The sequence below is a fragment of the Xyrauchen texanus genome, chromosome 14, assembly GCF_025860055.1.
Source record: "Xyrauchen texanus isolate HMW12.3.18 chromosome 14, RBS_HiC_50CHRs, whole genome shotgun sequence".
NCBI lineage: Eukaryota > Metazoa > Chordata > Actinopteri > Cypriniformes > Catostomidae > Xyrauchen > Xyrauchen texanus.
The window spans coordinates 10,603,353-10,623,413 of NC_068289.1; the positions used below are offsets into that span (position 1 = coordinate 10,603,353).

General features: G+C 41.8%; 1 protein-coding gene across 1 annotated transcript in view; it reads right to left on the bottom strand.

Annotated features, from left to right (window-relative positions):
- The window catches only part of fn1a (fibronectin 1a), a 60,680-nt gene that overhangs the window by 24,368 nt on the left and 16,251 nt on the right, over nt 1-20,061 (bottom strand). The window contains 14 exon segments of the mRNA XM_052142222.1: nt 1,072-1,350; nt 3,623-3,823; nt 3,930-4,019; nt 4,447-4,647; nt 4,754-4,843; nt 9,884-10,084; nt 10,190-10,279; nt 12,304-12,504; nt 12,610-12,699; nt 14,753-14,953; nt 15,059-15,148; nt 17,325-17,525; nt 17,630-17,719; nt 19,790-19,990. Of these exon segments, the coding sequence (XP_051998182.1) occupies nt 1,072-1,350; nt 3,623-3,823; nt 3,930-4,019; nt 4,447-4,647; nt 4,754-4,843; nt 9,884-10,084; nt 10,190-10,279; nt 12,304-12,504; nt 12,610-12,699; nt 14,753-14,953; nt 15,059-15,148; nt 17,325-17,525; nt 17,630-17,719; nt 19,790-19,990 (2,226 nt within the window).

A 20,061-nucleotide genomic window follows, 5' to 3' on the forward strand; every position in this document is an offset into this window, starting at 1 on the left:
ACAAACATTCTAAATCATAAACATCACATGCTACAAAAAAACAAAAAAAAAGATTAGGTTAAGATACATTTATCGTTACGATTTGCCAGTGTTGAAGTATTGAATTTGTTGTATTCTTAAGAAAATATTTAAGAACTTCAGAATTTTTCAAGAATTGCACATAGGAACATTCTTAAAAAAACTTCATATAATTTATTGTAAAAAGTTTCCCTTTTTCTTTTTTTTTTTCTACCCTTTTCTCCCCAATTTGGAATGCCCAATTTCCAATGTGCTCTAAGTCTTTGTGGTGGCAGTGAACAAATCCCAATTGCCTCCACCTCTGAGACGGTCAATCCACACATCTTATCACGTGGCTTGTTGAGCGCGTTACCACGTGTGGAGGCTTCAAACTATTCTCCACGGCATCCACGCACAACTCACCACGTGCCCCACCGAGAGCAAGAACCACATTATAGTGACCATGAGGAGGTCCCCCCAGTGACTCTACCCTCCCTTGCAACCAGGCCAAATTGGTTGCTTAGGAGACCTGGCTGGAGTCACTCAGCATGCCCTGGATTTGAACTCCCGACATCAGGGGTGGTAGTCAGCATCAATACTCGCTGAGATACCCAGTCCCCCCACTAAGAAGTTTCTTAATTTTTCTTAAGAACATTTTCATGAATCCAGCCCTTGGTATTGGTTTAGGGGTTTTTAAAAAAGTATGTTGCCAACATAATAATAGTCAGTATATTACTTTTTTCTTGATTGAACACAAAACGGTGAGAGATAAGCATTGTAATCAATAGGTTGTAGTTTTTAATATCTTTGTTCGTACCATTATGCCAAAAGAAATCCAGTTGACCGAAAACTCCACAATACACAGGTTGTGATTACAAGATGCAATTTAGAACATTAAGATAGTACAACCCATTGACCCGACTTTACATCTATCCCTCACAGGTTAGTTTTCAATCATGAAAAAGTACTGTATGGCCTATACCCTAACTAAGGTCAATTTAACAGAACGTCATTGATTATTCCTTATGCGTCTTTGCAAATCATCTTTGGTTATTTCCACTCTTTTCCACTCACTTGTAGCTTGTTCTCCAACCAGTGGCTCGCTCTCCTCCTCTGATTTGAGAGCAAAGATGAAGAAACGGTAAAGGGTTCCAGGCTGGAGGTGTGTTGCCTCAGCGTAGGTGTTGCGGGTTACTGGGAGCTGAATGTCTCTCTCTGTCAGCCCGTCTGAACCTAACTTAGCCACAGACACACGGTATCCAGACAACTCTGTGGATGGACTGGTCCAAGTGATGGTGATCTTAGAGTCAGATACCTCAAAGAACTGCAAATCAGTTGGAGAGGGGACTTCCTCTGTGGGTGGAAAACATTATGTCACCACCAAACAATGTTTTTTATTCTTTCAAGCTTTAATCAGTCCTCAAAGGATTTACGTTTCGATTTGGACTATCCAATAAAACAACCGGCCTGACCAAGCCTGTTAGGATGGATGGTTTTGATGGTTTTAGAGAGATTTTGGGCACTTGTAAAGCTGGGAGACTTACTGACTAATAAAATGTCAGCCTGGGCAGGCTGGAAGATCAACAATTCCAGCTAAAAGACAACTAGGACTACCACACTATCTTAGGTTATTTTTTATTTTTTTCAGCAGGGCACTAGGACATCCCAGGACTTTAAAGAAACATATATTCAAGAAACAGCATGTACTTCTCTACTAAACATAATTTTGACCTTATTCTATCTTCTGAGTCATCAAAAAAGATTTCAGACTACACTAAGCTATATCCAAACAAAGGTTTAACATATCGTAGCTCCTCATGCAAACATGGCAGTTTGGTTGTTTAATATTTTGTAAAACTTGCTCATCTGTGTAACGGAAACCAGAAACCCTACTGGCAAACCAGCCAGCATAACAGGAATAAGAATAACATGATTTCAGACAGATTGTTTGTTTTAGACCAGTCATAATATATCAGCAGACATCAAAAACGTCATTACATGGGAAGCTAGTCATAATAGGAGCTGAACTGCTTGTTAAACAATTTTTGTAGCATTTGCACCATCGATATGATGCAGCGCAGAAGAATTAGAATAAAGGTCAATGTGGGTAAAACCAGATAAACATCTCTTATCATGACTAAGACTAAAGTTTTCTAAAGTGTCTAAATTCTAAGTTCTAAATGTTTGCTGATTTGCTAGATTGCTATGAAACAGACAGACCTCTGATGTTCTCCCAGCCAGTCTCCATAAAATAAAAAAAAAAAACACACACTCTCAACATATTACCCTATAAGGATTCACAGGCAGTTGGACTTCTAATAGCTGACTCAACTAAAATGTGACCTTATCTTTGGACTGCCAGACAAAACACCTAAATCTACTCAAAAGAAACCAATAAAATACATTTATTGCATGATGACATCATCCTATATTTCAGAAATCAAAACTGTTAGAAGCTATTATATTCATATGTGTCCCAACACAATGATAGAGGTAAAGTGATGATAACATTTCCTTACTAACAAAAAAAAAATGTGTGCAAATTTTAAGGTAGCACCCTATGTATCCTTCCCAGTTGTATCAAGAAGGTAACCCCCCTGTAACCTAAAGTCACGCAAGGGCAGCATTGAATATTCCCACAATGTGTTGTTTAAGCTTATTTAGATTCATACAGAAACCATACACCTACACATACCCCTAAACCTAACACTTACCCTAACCCTACCACTTAATCTAATCCTAAACCTATTTTAGTAACAGAGAATGAGACTCTTGCAAGACTTAGGCTGCTGGGAGGTTACCCTCTAGACACAGCCATCCTTCTCTTGGTAGGCGATTCCAGAATGCACCGCAATGAGATCGACAGACAAATAAATCCAAGATATCACAGACAAAGTGAGATACATTTGGATAATAAATATACTTATAATGCAATCAATACTGAAAAGTAGAGTTAGAAAATTGGTTAATATCATAGAAACTGACTAATTTACCTAAAATGTGTGTGTAGTATTCATATTTATGCTGATTAGAGTATTGTGTTGTTCCTCTCGAATCACCTCTATTAAAATAATTTGTTATGAGTTGAGACTCATAAGTGCCAGAAGAGTGCTATTTCAATGATGTGCAAAGCTGCCACCTATGCAGAGCATTCCAAATCACTCTCTTTAGAGGCATCACTTTAATAAATATGCTGCCATAGAAAACTGCTGCCTATGTAGGCAGGAGACAGCAAGGCATCTCACTAAGTTTCGAAACAGACCCATGTTGTATGTGAGTCTCACGAAAGATGTCAAGATGTTAGGGTTGTTTTTCACCTCAAAATTAAAATAAATTATTTTGCTAATAATAAAATTATGCCAATTTTTAAGACCATCTTTAGCATTGTGATATCATTTTCTTGACAATCAAATACACTCCCTACTATTGTAATGTCTTAAAAATGTCTCATTACTGCAATGCAAAAAAAAAAAAAAAGGAAAGTTTGTATATTATGGTAGTATTAGTTTTACTGCCATTAATTTATAATTTACGCCGGTTTAAATAATAATTTTGATGTTAATCATGTGATTTAGACTTGTTTCCATGTAAAACCCATTTAGTGATTCTCTACTCTGCATAGTACCTGTCAGTGGTTTCCCAGCAGTGGTAACCTGAATAAATACAGGCTCACTCTCCAGACTATCTTCCACCGAGTAGATACTGATGTTATAGAGCAGACCAGGGCGAAGATTACCCAGGGTCACTGAAGTGGCAGTATTGGGTAGATTCAGCTCAGTGCTGCCAGAACTACCTTCTTCAGATGGTGTGTAAACCACACGGTAGCCTAAACAAACAAGATTTATACTTGTCAGCATTTGTCTTCAGTGTAAAATTTGTGTATAGGTGAAGGTGACATAATGTGTTGTGTTTCTAAAGTAGGCCGTGTTTACCTGTGATAGAAGCCAGAGGTTTAGACCAGCTGATAAAAATGGCTGTCTCCCGCACATCCTCCACTTCATAGTCAGAAGGGGCATCAGGAGCTATGGAAACAGACCAAACATAATCCAACAAGATTACATCAGAAGATGAAATATGATACAGTCAATTACTGTTTGTAAGAGTAAATGTCAATGGAAGATGCTGTCAATGAGTGTTAAGACAATATGAAATTAAAATGGACCCTTTTTATTTTCTCAATTTATGTAGCTGTTATAATTGTGAATAATCATTGCACGTTATTCCAAAGAATTAATGTGTTTTCATAATCTTTCATCCCAATATTATAACTTTCTACACTTCTGAAGCAACTTCCACTTTAATGCTGGCATACTCAAGGCTGTGTGGGCAGGGAAATATAATATTATACAATAGTATAATAAATAAAAAAAAATCCCTTTGATTTTGATGTAAATTGCATGACCTGGACATGTTTATTGGTATAACACATACAGTGATTGAGTACTGTACCTGTCAGTGGTTTCCCAGCAGTGGTGACCTGAACAAATATAGGCTCACTCTCCAGACTCTCTTCCACCGAGTAGATACTGATGTTATAGAGCAGACCAGGGCGAAGATTACCCAGGGTTACTGAGGTGGCAGTGTTGGGTAGATTCAGCTCAGTGCTGCCAGAACTACCTTCTTCAGATGGTGTGTAAACCACACGATAGCCTAATCAAACAAGATCTATACTTGTCAGCATTTGTCTTCAGTGTATACTTTGTTTATAGGTGAAGGTGACATTATGTTTTATGCTTCTAAAGTAGGCCTTGTTTACCTGTGATAGGAGCCAGAGGTTTAGACCAGCTGATAACAATGGCGGACTCCCGCACATCCTCCACTTCATAGTCAGAAGGGGCATCAGGAGCTATGGAAACATACCAAACATAATCTAACAAGATTACATCAGAAGATGAAATTTGATATAGTAAATTACTGTGTGTAAGTGTATAATTTGTGTATATTTGTCAATGGAAGATGCTGTTAATGAATGTTACGACAACATTAAATTAAAATTGACCCCTTTTATTTTCTCAATTTATGTAGCTGTTATAATTGTGAATGATCATTGCACGTTATTCCAAAGAAATTTGTATTTTCATAATCTTTCATAACAATATTATAACTTTCTACTAATAACTTCTGAAGCAACTTCCACTTTAATGCTGACATAACGTCATGGTTACTGTTGTAACCTCCATTCCCCGATAGAAGGAACAAGATGTTGTGTCGATTGTAGTGACACAAGGGGTCTCTTCTGAGAGCCTCATGTACCTCTGAACTTGAGAAAAGGCCAATTTCAAGTTGGCAAACAAAATTTGCATGCCCCGCCCCTGGACATACGGGTATAAAGGAGAGCGGGCGAGCAAATGTCAGACAGGTTTTCACTGAGGAGCCGAGAATAAGGTTACGGTGAATTACAGTGGTAGGGATAGTGACGTGGCAAGGAGAACACAACGTCTCGTTCCTTCCATCGGGGAACAGAGGTTCCCCGATGACGTTCCCCTTCTGTCACTCACTCGATGTTGTGTCGATTGTAGTGACACAAGGGGTTCCACTTCAAAACATCATGCACTACCAGTGTTACGTGACTGCCGAGCCAGGTGCAAGCAGGCTGCTGCGTGCTAGAAGCAGCAGGCTTGGCTGCACGTAACCCTCCCCAACGCCCCCAATGAAAGGTGTCATATATTGCTCTTAGGTTCCCAGCACCCATACGGGAACAGGCGACATGACTTGTATGGGAGCATGACTTGTAACACCCAGTCGGCTGTTCCGTATTACCAAGTTCTACTGGCTCGGACCTGACAAAACACGGGACGAGACCAACTCAACCCTGAGGTTGTAGAATGTAGCAAAGGTCTTGGGAGTTGCCCAGCCCACTGCTCTGCAGATATCTGCTAGGGAGGTGCCATGGGCCAGTGCCCACGAGGATACCACACTTCTCGTAGAGTGTGCTCGAACCTGCAAGGGGGGTGGCCTGGGTGTGATAGGCTAGGGGATAGCATCAACCACCCAATGAGCTAACCTCTATTTGGAGACGGCGTTCCCTTTCCGCTGTCCGCCAAAGCAGACAAAGAGCTGCCCGCCAAAGCAGACAAAGAGCTGCCCAGAGCATCTGGAGCCCAGCTTGCGGTCCACATGGATACTGCACAGCAAGGAAGAGGCTGGGTCTGCCTCCTCCCGGGGCAGCTTCGCTTGCAGGTTCATGACCTAGACCCTGAAGGGTGTCGTAGGAACCTAGGGCACGTAGCCCGGTCGTGGTCTTAGGATGAGGTGAGCATCTGCCGGACCGAACTTCGTTTGAGGGATGTCTTCAAGGAGAGGGCTTTGAGCTCGACTGAATCAAGTGGCTCGAAGGGGGGTCTCTGAAGGCCTGAGAGGACCACTGAGAACCCTGGCCGGGAAGGGTTCAACCTCCGGGCGCCTCTTAAGGAACCTGATAATGAAGTCATGCTTATAAAAGGGACTTGCCATCCAATGTGTAGTGATGGACTGCGATAGCTGCAACATACACCTTCAAGGTGGAGGGGGACAGCCTCCCCTCCAACCTCTCCTGCAGGGTCTTCAGATCTGGAAGAGGACCAATTTGTGAACAGACGCCACTTGAGGACGTTAATCTGCCTGGGGGAGCTCTGGCTCGGTTGATCGTATCTATGACTGTAGGTGGTAGACTGCTTAAGTCTTCCGCCTCTCATCCAGGGGCCAGACATGAAGGTTCTAGAGGTCTGGGCGTGGTACCAGAGGGTGCCCCGTCCCTGAGAAAGGAGGTCCTTCCTCAGGGGAATTTGCCAGGGAGGTGCTGTCACGAGGAGCATGAGATCTGAGAACCAGGTCCGCGTGGGCAAGTAAGGAGCCACTAAGGTGACCTGTTCCTCGTCCTCCCTGACCTTGCACAGCACCAGTGCAATAAGGCTCACTGGGGGAATGCGTACTTGTACAGCCCCCGGGGCCAGCTGTGTGCCAGCGCGTCTGTACCGAGAGGGGCCTCTGTTAGGGAGTACCAGAGCGGACAGTGGGAGTTGTCTTGGGAGGCAAAGAGATCTATCTGTGCCCTGCTGAATCGGCCCCAAATCAGCTGGACCACCTGGGGGTGGAGCCTCCACCTTGGCAATTTATGTACGCTACCGTGACAGTGCTGTCTGAATGGATCAAGACGTGCTTGCCCCGAATCAGTGGGAGAGACCCCCGCAGGGCAAGGAGTACAGCCAGCAATTCGAGGCAGTTGATGTGCCAACGCAGGTGGGGCCCCGCCCAGGAGCCAGCGGCTGGATGCCGTAGCACACAGCGCACCAACCTAGTTTAGAGGCATCTGTGGTGACAACGACACATCTGGACACCTGCTGTAGGGGGACACCTGTCCACAGAAAACAGAGGTCTGTCCAAGGGTTGAAAGTCTGATGGCAGGAAGGGGTGATAAACACACGGTAGGTGCCGCAGCACCATGCCCATCTCGGGACTCCAGTCTGAAGCCATTGCTGAAGCGGCCTCAAATGCATCTACCCGAGCGGCGTGACTGTGACCGAGGATGCCAAATGCCCCAGGAGCCTCTGGAACTATTTGAGAGGAGCCGCTGTGCCTGGCTTGAAGTGAGTGAGGCACTCAGCTGTGAGGCGCACTGATATTGAGACTGAGTCTAACTCCAAGCCAGGAAAAGAGATGCTCTGAACCGGAGAGAGCTTGCTTTTTTCCCAGTTGACCTGAAGCCCCTAACACCTGCTCCCTGTGGGCGCATAGTAACTCTCGAAAGTGTGCCAGGGTGAGCCAATCATCGAGGTAATCGAGTATGCGGATGCCCACTTCACGTAGCGGGGCAAGGGCTGCCTCTGCGACCTTGGTGAAGATGCGAGGGGACAGGGACGAACAGACAGAGAGGATCTTGTACTGATACATTTGGCCGTCGGACGCAAGCCATAGGGAGGGTCGATGCCGAGGCAGAAGTATGCATCCTTCAGGTCTACCACTGTGAACCAATCTAATGTAAAAGCAGGTTATAATTTGTTTCAGCGTGAGCATTCTGAACGGGAGTTTGTGTAAAGTCCGGTTGAGAACTCGCAGGTCCAATATTGGCCGCAACCCACCGTAGGTACGATGAATTAAGGGCTGTAGAGATCCTTCTCCATCTTGGCTGGAGGGACAGGCACTAACGCATCTCTGAGTGGCAGGGTTGTAACCTCTGTACATTAGGTGCTGGCATTTCCGTCACACATACAGTGCAGCGAATACCGCCTAGAGCTTCACGGGTCCTAGAGGGGTTCCTGAAGACGGGGGGCGTACACCGCCTATGGGGAGCTCGAAGCTGGGGCTGAGAGCTGGGCCCGTTTGAAGTGAAGCTGCCTGGTAAAGTCGCAGGGAGGCTGCGTTCAGGCAGCAGCGCAGCATGTTGTGAGATATAGCTTCCATCTGTCTCTTCATCGCCGAAAACTGCTGGGCGAAGTCATCGGCGGTGTCTCCGAAAAGGCCGAACTGGGAGACGAGGGCGTTGAGAAAGCGTACCTTGTAAATGTCGCGCATCTTGACCAATTCAGCCACAAATGGTGTTCCTGGACCACGAGGGTGGCCATCGCCCACCTGAGTGCTTGCGCTGTGACCCTCGTAGCTCTGAGAGTGAGGTTGGAGGCAGGGCGCAGTTCCTGCAGCACATCAGGATCAGGACTACCCAGGTACAGATCTTTAAGTACCTTGGCTTGGTGAACTTGCGGGAGAGCCACGGGGGGGGGGCGTGGCTATGAGCGGCGCCCTGGCCCAAGGAACCGATCAAGTAACCGTGAGGGGGGTGGAGTTTTCCAGTCCATCTCGAGCTGCCACCGGCCCGGGACAGCATAGCGGACATCCGTGCGTCATGCTTAGACTGGGCGAGCAGACCCGAAGGTGGCAGCCTAGACGAGTCATTAGCATCAGACTCCACTGTAACGCTCTCCGATGCAGCGGCGAAATCGTCATCCAATTCTGGGGGCTTGAAGGAGAATGCCACACTCATCCCGAGTTCAGACGGAAGCAAGTAAGCCTGCCGGGGGGCAGGTGGTTCGTGGAGTTTTACCCGGCGCAACCGAGCCAGTCGTCATCCTCGAATGGCCTTCAACGCCAGCCAGGTCATCCTCAATCCCGTAGGAAGAAGGAACGACACAGGGGGTGGCTGAAGTGGCTTTCTCTCGTGAGAAAAGAAAGCCGCGACCGCAATGTTGCCATGGCTATGTTCTCGCACTGAGAACATGAACCATTCATAAAACGCTGTCTGCGTGTGTTCACAGCCCAGGCACACAAGGCAGATTTTTATGACCGTCAGAAGTGGATAGAAATCGACCGCATCCAGGAACTACACAGAGACGAAAGGGCATCTTGAAAAAGATGCATCCTGAAAAGGACGTTCAACGCCTGCTGTGTATTGCTCTTTTATGAGTGGAAACTCAAACTCTTTTAGAGGAAATAAACTCTTTTAGGAGGAGAAACACTCTTTCGAAAAATGAAAGGGGCGTTGGCTGCACAGCGTGCAGAGAGGAGAAAGCTGTTGGAATGCGCAGTAGATCCAACAGCAGTGCATATAGCCAGTAGAGGTGAGTGGAACAGTGGTGAACTCAGCTTTGCTGTTGCACAACCGCTTGCGCTCGCCCGCTCCCCTTTATACCCGTATGTCTGGGGGTGGGGCATGCAAATTCTGTCTGCCAACTTGACATTGGCCTTTTCTCAAGTTCAGAGGTATGTGAGGCTCTCAGAAGAGACCGCTTGTGTCACTACAATTGACACATCGTAGAGTGGGTTACAGAATGGGAACCAAGGCTGTGTGGGCAGGGAAATATATTATTATACAATAGTATAATATATAAAAAAAAATTCCAATTGTTTTTTTATGTAAACTGCATGACCTGGACATGTTTACATGCATAACCCATATAGAGATTGTGTAAAGTACCTGTCAGTGGTTCCCCAGCAGTGGTGACCTGAAAAAATATCGGCTCACTCTCCAGACTCTCTTCCACCGAGTAGATACTGATGTTATAGAGCAGACCAGGGCGAAGATCACCCAGGGTCACTGAAGTGGCAGTATTGGGTAGATTCAGCTCAGTGCTGCCAGAACTACCTTCTTCAGATGGTCTGTAAACCACACGGTAGCCTAAAAAACAAGATCTATACTTGTCAGGAAATGTTTTCAGTGTATAATGTGTGTATTGGTGAAGGTGACATAATGTTTTGTGTTTCTAAAGTAGGCCTTGTTTACCTGTGATGGGAGCCAGAGGTTTAGACCAGCTGATAACAATGGCGGACTCCCGCACATCCTCCACTTCATAATAAGAAGGAGCATCAGGAGCTATGGAAGCAGACCAAACATAATCAAACAATATTACATCAGAAGGTGAAATATGATAGTCAATTTATGAATATAAGAATATGTGTTAAGACACCACAAAATAAAAATGGACCCTCTTTAGTTTCTCAATATACAGTATATTCCTGTTACTTTTGAGCACGATCATTGTACATTATTCCAAAGAAATAATGTGTTTTCATACATTTTCACTACAATATTGTAACTGAATACACTTTTGAAACAAATTGTGCTTAAACACTGACATAACCAAGGCTGTGTGGGCAGGGAAATATTACATTATACAATAGTATAATATCTAGATTTTTTTCTTTGACTTTTATGTCAATCGTGTGACTTAGACATGTTTCGAAATACAGTTGAAGTCAGATGTTTACATACACATTAGCTAAATACATTTCAACTTAGTTTTTCACAATTTCTGACCCAATCATTGAAACATTCTCTGTCTTAAGTAATTTAGGATCACTACTTTATTTTTAGGATGTGAGATGTCAGAATAATAGAGAGAATTGTTTATTTCAGCTTTTATTTCTTTCATAACATTCCCAGTGGGTAAGAAGTTTACATACACTTTGTTAGTATTTGGTAGCATTGCCTTAAATTGTTTAACTTGGGTCAAACATTTTGGGTAACCTTCCGCAAGCATCTCACGATGAATTTCTGGTATTTTGGCCCATTCCTCCAGACAGAACTGGTGTAACTGAGTCAGAGGCCTTCTTGCTCGCACATGCTTTTCTGTGCTGCCCACAAATGTTCTATCTGACTAAGGTCAAGGCTTTGTGTTGGCCACTCCAATACCTCGACTTTGTTGTCCTTAAGCCATTTTGCCAAAACTTTGGAGATATACTTGGGGGTCATTGTCATTTCAGAAGACACATTTGCGACCGAGCTTTAATTTCTTGGCTGATGTCTTGAGATGTTGCTTCAATATATCCACATCATTTTCCTTCCTCATGATGCCATTTATTTTGTGAAATGCACTAGTCAATACTGGAGCAAAGCACCCCCACAACATATTGCTGCCACCCCCATGCTTCACAGATGGGATGGTGTGCTTTGGCTTGTAAGCCTCACCCTTTTTCCTCCAAACATAATGATTGTCATTATGGCCAAACAGGTCCATTTTTGTTTCATCATACTAGAGGACATTTCTAAAAGAAGTAATAACTTTGTCCCTATGTGCACTTGCAAACTGTAATCTGGCTTTATGGCAGTTTTTGAGAAGTGGCTTCTTCCTTGCTGAGCAGCCTTTCAGGTTATGTCGATATATGACTTGTTTTACTGTGGATATAGATACTTGTCTACCTTTTTCCTCCAGCATCATCAAAAGGTCATTTGCTGTAGTTCTGGGATTGATTTGAACTTTTCACACCAAACTAGGTTCATCTCTAGGAGACAGAATGCGTCTCCTTCATGAGCTGTATGATGGCTGCGTTGTCCCATGGTGTTTATACTTGTGCACTACTGGTTGTACAGATGAACATGGTACCTTCAGGCATTTGGAAATTACACCCAAGGATGAACCAGACTTGTGGAGGTCCACAATTGTTTCTGAGGTCTTGGATTATTTCGTTGGATTTTCACATGATTTCAAGCAAAGAGGCACTGAGTTTGAGGGTAGGCCTAAAAATATATCCACAGGTACACCTCCAATTCAGTACATCTATAAGAAGCTAATTCGCTAATTGTCTAAAGGCTTGACATAATTTTCTGGAATTTTCCAAGCTGCTAAAAGGCACAGTTAACTTAGTGTATGTAAATCTCTGACCCACTGGAATTGTTATATATTCAATTAAACGTTAAACAATCTGTCTGTAAACAATTGTTGGAAAAAGTATGTGTGTCATGCACATAGTAGATGTCCTAAACGACTTTCCAAAACTATAGTTTGCTAATATGAAATCTGTGGAGTGGTTAAAAAATGAGTTTTAATGACTTCAACCTAAGTGAATGTAAACTCCTGACTTCAAATGTATAACCCATAGAGTGATTGTGTACTGTACCTCTCAGTGGTTCCCCAGCAGTGGTGACCTGAACAAATATAGGCTCACTCTCCAGACTCTCTTCCACAGAGTAAATGCTGATGTTATAGAGCAGACCAGGGCGAAGGTCACCCAATGTCACTGAAGTGGCAGTGTTGGGTAGATTCAGCTCAGTGCTGCCAGAACTACCTTCTTCAGATGGTATGTAAACCAAACGGTAGCCTAAAAAACAAGATCTATCCTTGTCAGCAAAGGTTTTCACTGTATAATTTGTTTATAGGTGAAGTTGACATAATGTTTTGTGTTTCTAAAGTAGGCCATGTTTACCTGTGATGGGAGCCAGAGGTTTAGACCAGCTGATAACAATGGCGGACTCCCACACATCCTCCACTTCAAAATCAGAAGGCGCATCAGGAGCTATGGAAACAGACCAAACATAATCAAATAATATTACATCAGAAGGTGAACTATGATACTGTCAATTGCTGCATGTAAGAGTATTTGTCAATGGAAGACACCATAAACAAGTGTCAAGACACCATGAAATAAAAATGGACCCTCTTTAGTGTCTCAATATACAGTATGTAGCTGTTACTTTTGAGCATGATCATTGCACATTATTCCAAAGAAATAATGTGTTTTCATAAATTTTCATTACAATATTATAACTGTATACACTTTTGAAACAACTTATGCTTAAACGCTGACATAACCAAGGCCGTGTGAGTAGGTAAATATTATATTATATTGCATTTTTTTTCTTTGACTTTTATGTCAGTCGTGTGACTTAGACATGTTTCCACATACAGTTGAAGTCAGAAGTTTACATACACATTAGCCAAATACATTTAAACTTAGTTTTTCACAATTCCTGATATTTAATCATAGAAACATTCCCTGTCTTATGTCATTTAGGATTACAAATTTATTTTGAGAATGTGAGATGTCAGAATAATAGTAGAGAGAATTATTTATTTCAGCTTTTATTTCTTTCATAATATTCCCAGTGGGTAAGAAGTTTACATACACTTTGTTAGTATTTGGTAGCATTGCCTTTAAATTGATTAACTTGGGTCAAACATTTTGGTTAACCTTCCGCAAGCTTCTCACAATGAATTGCTGGTATTTTGGCCCATTCCTCCAGACAGAACTGGTGTAACTGAGTCCGATTTGAAGGCCTCCTTGCTCGCACATGTTTTTTCAGTGCTGCTCACAAATTTTCTATCGGATTGAGGTCAGGGCTTTGTGATGGCCACTCCATTACCTCGACTTTGTTGTCCTGAAGCCATCTTGCCACAATTTTGGAGATATACATGGGGTCATAGTCAGTTCGGAAGACACATTAGCGACCAAGCTTTAACTTCTTGGCTGATTTCTTGAGATGTTGCTTTAATATATCCACATAATTTTCCTTCCTCATGATGCCATTTATTTCGTGAAGTGCACCAGTCCCTACGGCAGCAAAGCACACCCACAACATAATGCTGCCACCCCCATGCTTCACAGATGGGATGGTGTTCTCTGGCTTGTAAGCCTCACCCTTTTTCCTCCAAACATAATGATTGTCATTATGGCCAAAGAGTTCCATTATTGTTTTATCAGACTAGAGGACATTTCTCAAAAAACAAGACTTTTGTCAGTATGTGCACTTGCAAACTGTAGTCTGGCTTTTGTATGCCAGTTTTGGAGAATGGCTTCTTCCATGCTGAGCAGCCTTTCAGGTTATGTCGATATATGTCTTGTTTTACTGTGGATATAGATACTTGTGTACCTGTTTCCTTCAGCATCTACACAAAGTCCTTTGCATTTGTTCTGGGAATGATTTGAACTTTTCGCCCCAAACTATGTTCATCTCTAGGAGACAGAATACGTCTCCTTCCTGAGCTGTATGATGGCTGCGTGGTCCCATGGTGTTTATACTTGTGCACTACAGGTTTTACAGATGAACATGGTACTTTCGGGCATTTGGAAATTGCTCCCAAGGATGAACCAGGCTTGTGGAGGTCTACAAAACATTTCTTGAGGTCTTGGCTGATTTCATTGTATTTTCCTATGATTTCAAGTAAAGAGGCACTGAGTTTGAGGGTAGGCCTAAAACTATACCCACAGGTACACCTCCAATTCAGTACTTCTCCTATAAGAAACTAATTGGCTAATTGTCTAAAGGTTTGACATAATTTTCTGGAATTTTCCAAGCTGCTTAAAGGCAGTTAACTTGGTGTATGTAAACCTCTGACCCACTGGAATTGTGATATAGTCAATTAAAACTTAAACAGTCAGTCTTTAAACAATTGTTGGAAAAAGTATGTGTCATGCACAAAGTAAATATCCTAAACGACTTTCCAAAACTATAGTTTGCTAATATGAAATCTGTGGAGTGGTTAAAAAATGAGTTTTAATGACTTCAACCTAAGTGTATGTAAACTTCTGACCTCAACCTTATAACCCATATAGTGATTGTGTACTGTACCTCTCAGTGGTTCCCCAGCAGTGGTGACCTGAACAAATATAGGCTCACTCTCCAGACTCTCTTCCACAGAGTAAATGCTGATGTTATAGAGCAGACCAGGGCGAAGGTCACCCAATGTCACTGAAGTGGCAGTGTTGGGTAGATTCAGCTCAGTGCTGCCAGAACTACCTTCTTCAGATGGTATGTAAACCAAACGGTAGCCTAAAAAACAAGATCTATACTTGTCAGCAAAGGTTTTCACTGTATAATTTGTTTATAGGTGAAGGTGACATAATGTTTTGCGTTTCTAAAGTAGGCCATGTTTACCTGTGATGGGAGCCAGAGGTTTAGACCAGCTGATAACAATGGCGGACTCCCGCACATCCTCCACTTCAAAATCAGAAGGAGCATCAGGAGCTATGAAAACAGACCAAACATAATCAAACAATTTTACATCAGAAGGTGAAATATGATACAGTCAATTGCTGCATGTAAGAGTATTTGTCAATGGAAGACACCATAAACAAGTGTCAAGACACCATGAAATAAAAATGGACCCTCTTTAGTTTCTCAATATACAGTATGTAGCTGTTACTTTTGAACAAGATCATTGCACATTATTCCAAAGAAATAATGTGTTTTCATAAATTTTCATTACAATATTATAACTGTATACACTTTTGAAACAACTTATGTTTATATGCTGACAAAATCAAGGCTGTGTGAGTAGGTAAATATTATATTATACAATAGTATAATATATAGATTTTTTTCTTTGACTTTTATGTCAATCGTGTGACTTAGACATGTTTCCACATACAGTTGAAGTCAGAAGTTTTCATACACATTAGCCAAATACATTTAAACGTAGTTTTACACATTTTCTGACATTTAATCATAGAAAGATTATCTGTCTTATGTAATTTAGGATCACTAATTTATTTTTAGGATGTGAGATGTCAGAATAATAGAGAGAATTATTTATTTCAGCTTTTATTTCTTTCATAACATTCCCAGTGGGTAAGACGTTTACATACACTTTGTTAGTATTTGGTAACATTGCCTTTAAACTGTTTAACTTGGGTCAAACATTTTGGGTAACCTTCCACAAGCTTCTTAAAATGAATTGCTGGTATTTTGGCCCATTCCTTCAGACAGAACTGGTGTAACTGAGTCAGAGGCCTTCTTGCTCGAACATGCTTTTCTGTGCTGCCCACAAATGTTCTATCGGACTGAGGTCAGGGCTTTGTGATGGCCACTCCAATACCTTGACTTTGTTGTCCTTAAGCCATTTTGCCAAAACTTTGGAGATATATTGGGGTCATTGTCATTTCAGAAGACACATTTGCGACCGAGCTTTAACTTCTTGGCTGATGTCTTAAGATGTTGCTTAAATACATCCACATAATTTTCCTTAATTCATGATGCCATTTATTTTGTGAAATGCACTAGACCCTACTGGAGCAAAGCACCCCCACAATATATTGCTGCCACCCCCATGCTTCACAGATGGGATGGTGTGCTTTGGCTTGTAAGCCTCACCCTTTTTCCTCCAAACATAATGATTGTCATTATGGTCAAACAGTTCCATTTTTGTTTCATCATACTAGAGGACATTTCTAAAAGAAGTAATAACTTTGTCCATATGTGCACTTGCAAACTGTAATCTGGCTTTATGGAAGTTTTGGAGTAGTGGCTTCTTCCTTGCTGAGCAGCCTTTCAGGTTATGTCGATATATGACTTGTTTTACTGTGGATATAGATACTTGTCTACCTGTTTCCTCCAGCATCTTCACAAGGTCCTTTGCTGTTGTTGTGGGATTGATTTGAACTTTTCACACCAAACTAGGTTCATCTCTAGGAGACAGAATGCGTATCCTTCCTGAGCGGTTTGATGGCTGCGTGGTCCAAAGGTGTTTATACTTGTGCACTGCTGGTTGTACAGATGAACGTGGTACCTTCAGGCATTTCATCTCTAGGAGACAGAATGCGTCTCCTTCCTGAGTGGTTTGATGGCTGCGTGGTCTCATGGTGTTTATCCTTGTGCACTACTTGTTTTACAGATGAACGTGGTACTTTCAGGCATTTGGAAAATGCTCCCAAGGATGAACCAGACTTGTGGAGGTCCACAAATGTTTTCTGCGGTCTTGGCTGATTTCTTTGGATTTTCACATGATTTCAAGTAAAGACGCACTGAATTTGAAGGTAGGCCTTAAAATATATACAGAGGTATACCTCCAATTCAGTACGCCCCCTACGAGAAGCTAATTGGCTATTTGTCTAAAGGCTCGACATAACTTTCTGGAATTTTCCAAGCTGCTAAAAGGCACAGTTAACTTAGTGTATGTAAACCTCTGACCAACTGGAATTGTGATATAGTCAAATAAAAGTTAAACAATCTGTCTTTAAACAAATGTTGGAAAAAGTACTTGTGTCATGCACAAAGTAGATGTCCTAAAGGACTTTCCAAAACTATAGTTTGCTAATATGAAATCTGTGGAGTGGTTAAAAAATGAGTTTTAATGACTTCAACCTAAGTGTATGTAAACTTCTGACTTCAATTGTATAACCCATATAGTGATTGTGTACTGTACCTCTCAGTGGTTCCCCAGCAGTGGTGACCTGAACAAATATAGGCTCACTCTCCAGACTCTCTTCCACTGAGTAAATGCTGATGTTATAGAGCAGACCAGGGCGAAGGTCACCCAATGTCACTGAAGTGGCAGTGTTGGGTAGATTCAGCTCAGTGCTGCCAGAACTACCTTCTTCAGATGGTATGTAAACCACACGGTAGCCTAAAAACAAGATCTATACTTGTCAGCAAAGGTTTTCACTGTATAATTTGTTAATAGGTGAAGGTGACATAATGTTTTGTGTTTCTAAAGTAGGCCGTGTTTACCTGTGATGGGAGCCAGAGGTTTAGACCAGCTGATAACAATGGTGGACTCCCGCACATCCTCCACTTCATAATCAGAAGGAGCATCAGGAGCTATGGAAACAGACCAAACATAATCAAATAATATTACATCAGAAGGTGAAATATGATACTGTCAATTGCTGCATGTAAGAGTATTTGTCAATGGAAGACACCATAAACAAGTGTCAAGACACCATGAAATAAAAATGGACCCTCTTTAGTGTCTCAATATACAGTATGTAGCTGTTACATTTGAGCACGATCATTGCACATTATTCCAAAGAAATAATGTGTTTTCATACATTTTCATTACAATATTATAACTGTATACACTTTTGAAACAACTTATGCTTAAACGCTGACATAACTAAGGCCGTGTGAGTAGGTAAATATTATATTATACAATAGTATAATATATTGAATTTTTTTTCTTTGACTTTTATGTCAATCGTGTGACTTAGACATGTTTCCACAAACAGTTGAAGTCAGAAGTTTACATACACATTAGCCAAATACATTTAAACTTAGTTTTTCACAATTCCTGATATTTAATCATAGAAACATTCCCTGTCTTATGTCATTTAGGATCACTAATTTATTTTGAGAATGTGAGATGTCAGAATAATAGTAGAGAGAATTATTTATTTCAGCTTTTATTTCTTTCATAATATTCCCAGTGGGTAAGAAGTTTACATACACTTTGTTAGTATTTGGTAGCATTGCCTTTAAATTGATTAACTTGGGTCAAACATTTTGGTTAACCATCCGCAAGCTTCTCACAATGAATTGCTGGTATTTTGGCCCATTCCTCCAGACAGAACTGGTGTAACTGAGTCCGATTTGAAGGCCTCCTTGCTCGCACATGTTTTTTCAGTGCTGCCCACAAATTTTCTATCGGATTGAGGTCAGGACTTTGTGATGGCCACTCCATTACCTCGACTTTGTTGTCTTGAAGCCATCTTGCCACAACTTTGGAGATATACATGGGGTCATAGTCAATTCGGAAGACACATTTGCGACCGAGCTTTAACTTCTTGGCTGATGTCTTGAGATGTTGCTTTAATATATCCACATAATTTTCCTTCCTCATGATGCCATTTATTTTGTGAAGTGCACCAGTCCCTACTGCAGCAAAGCACACCCACAACATAATGCTGCCACCCCCATGCTTCACAGATAGGATGGTGTTCTCTGGCTTGTAAGCCTCACCCTTTTTCCTCCAAACATAATGATTGTCATTATGGCCAAACAGTTCCATTTTTGTTTTATCAGACTAGAGGACATTTCTAAAAAAAACCAAGACTTTTGTCCCTATGTGCACTTGCAAACTGTAGTCTGGCATTTTTATGCCAGCTTTGGAGAATGGCTTCTTCCATGCTGAGCAGCCTTTCAGGTTATGTCGATATATGTCTTGTTTTACTGTGGATATAGATACCTGTGTACCTGTTTCCTCCAGCATCTACACAAAGTCCTTTGCATTTGTTCAGTGAATGATTTGAACTTTTCGCCTCAAACTATGTTCATCTCTAGGAGACAGAATGCGTCTCCTTCCTGAGCTGTATGATGGCTGCGTGGTCCCATGTTGTTTATTCTTGTGCACTACAGGTTTTACAGATGAACGTGGTACTTTTGGGCATTTGGAAATTGCTCCCAAGGATGAACTAGGCTTGTGGAGGTCTACAATAATTTTTTTGAGGTCTTGGCTGATTTCATTGTATTTTCCCATGATTTCAAGTAAAGAGGCACTGAGTTTGAGTGTAGGCCTAAAAATATACCCAGAGGTATACCTCCAATTCAGTACTTCTCCTATCAGAAGCTAATTGGCTAATTGTCTAAAGGCTTGACATAATTTTCTGGAATTTTCCAAGCTGCTTAAAGGCTGTTAACTTGGTGTATATAAACCTCTGACCCACTGGACTTGTGATATAGACAATTAAAAGTTAAACAGTCTGTCTGTAAACAATTGTTGGAAAAAGTATGTGTCATGCACAAAATAGATGTCCTAAACGACTTTCCAAAACTATAGTTTGCTAATATGAAATCTGTGGAGTGGTTAAAAAATGAGTTTTAATGACTTCAACCTAAGTGTATGTAAACTTCTGACCTCAACTTTATAACCCATATAGTGATTGTGTACTGTACCTCTCAGTGGTTCCCCAGCAGTGGTGACCTGAACAAATATAGGCTCACTCTCCAGACTCTCTTCCACAGAGTAAATGCTGATGTTATAGAGCAGACCAGGGCGAAGGTCACCCAATGTCACTGAAGTGGCAGTGTTGGGTAGATTCAGCTCAGTGCTGCCAGAACTACCTTCTTCTGATGGTATGTAAACCAAACGGTAGCCTAAAAAATCAAGATCTATACTTGTCAGCAAAGGTTTTCACTGTATAATTTGTTTATAGGTGAAGGTGACA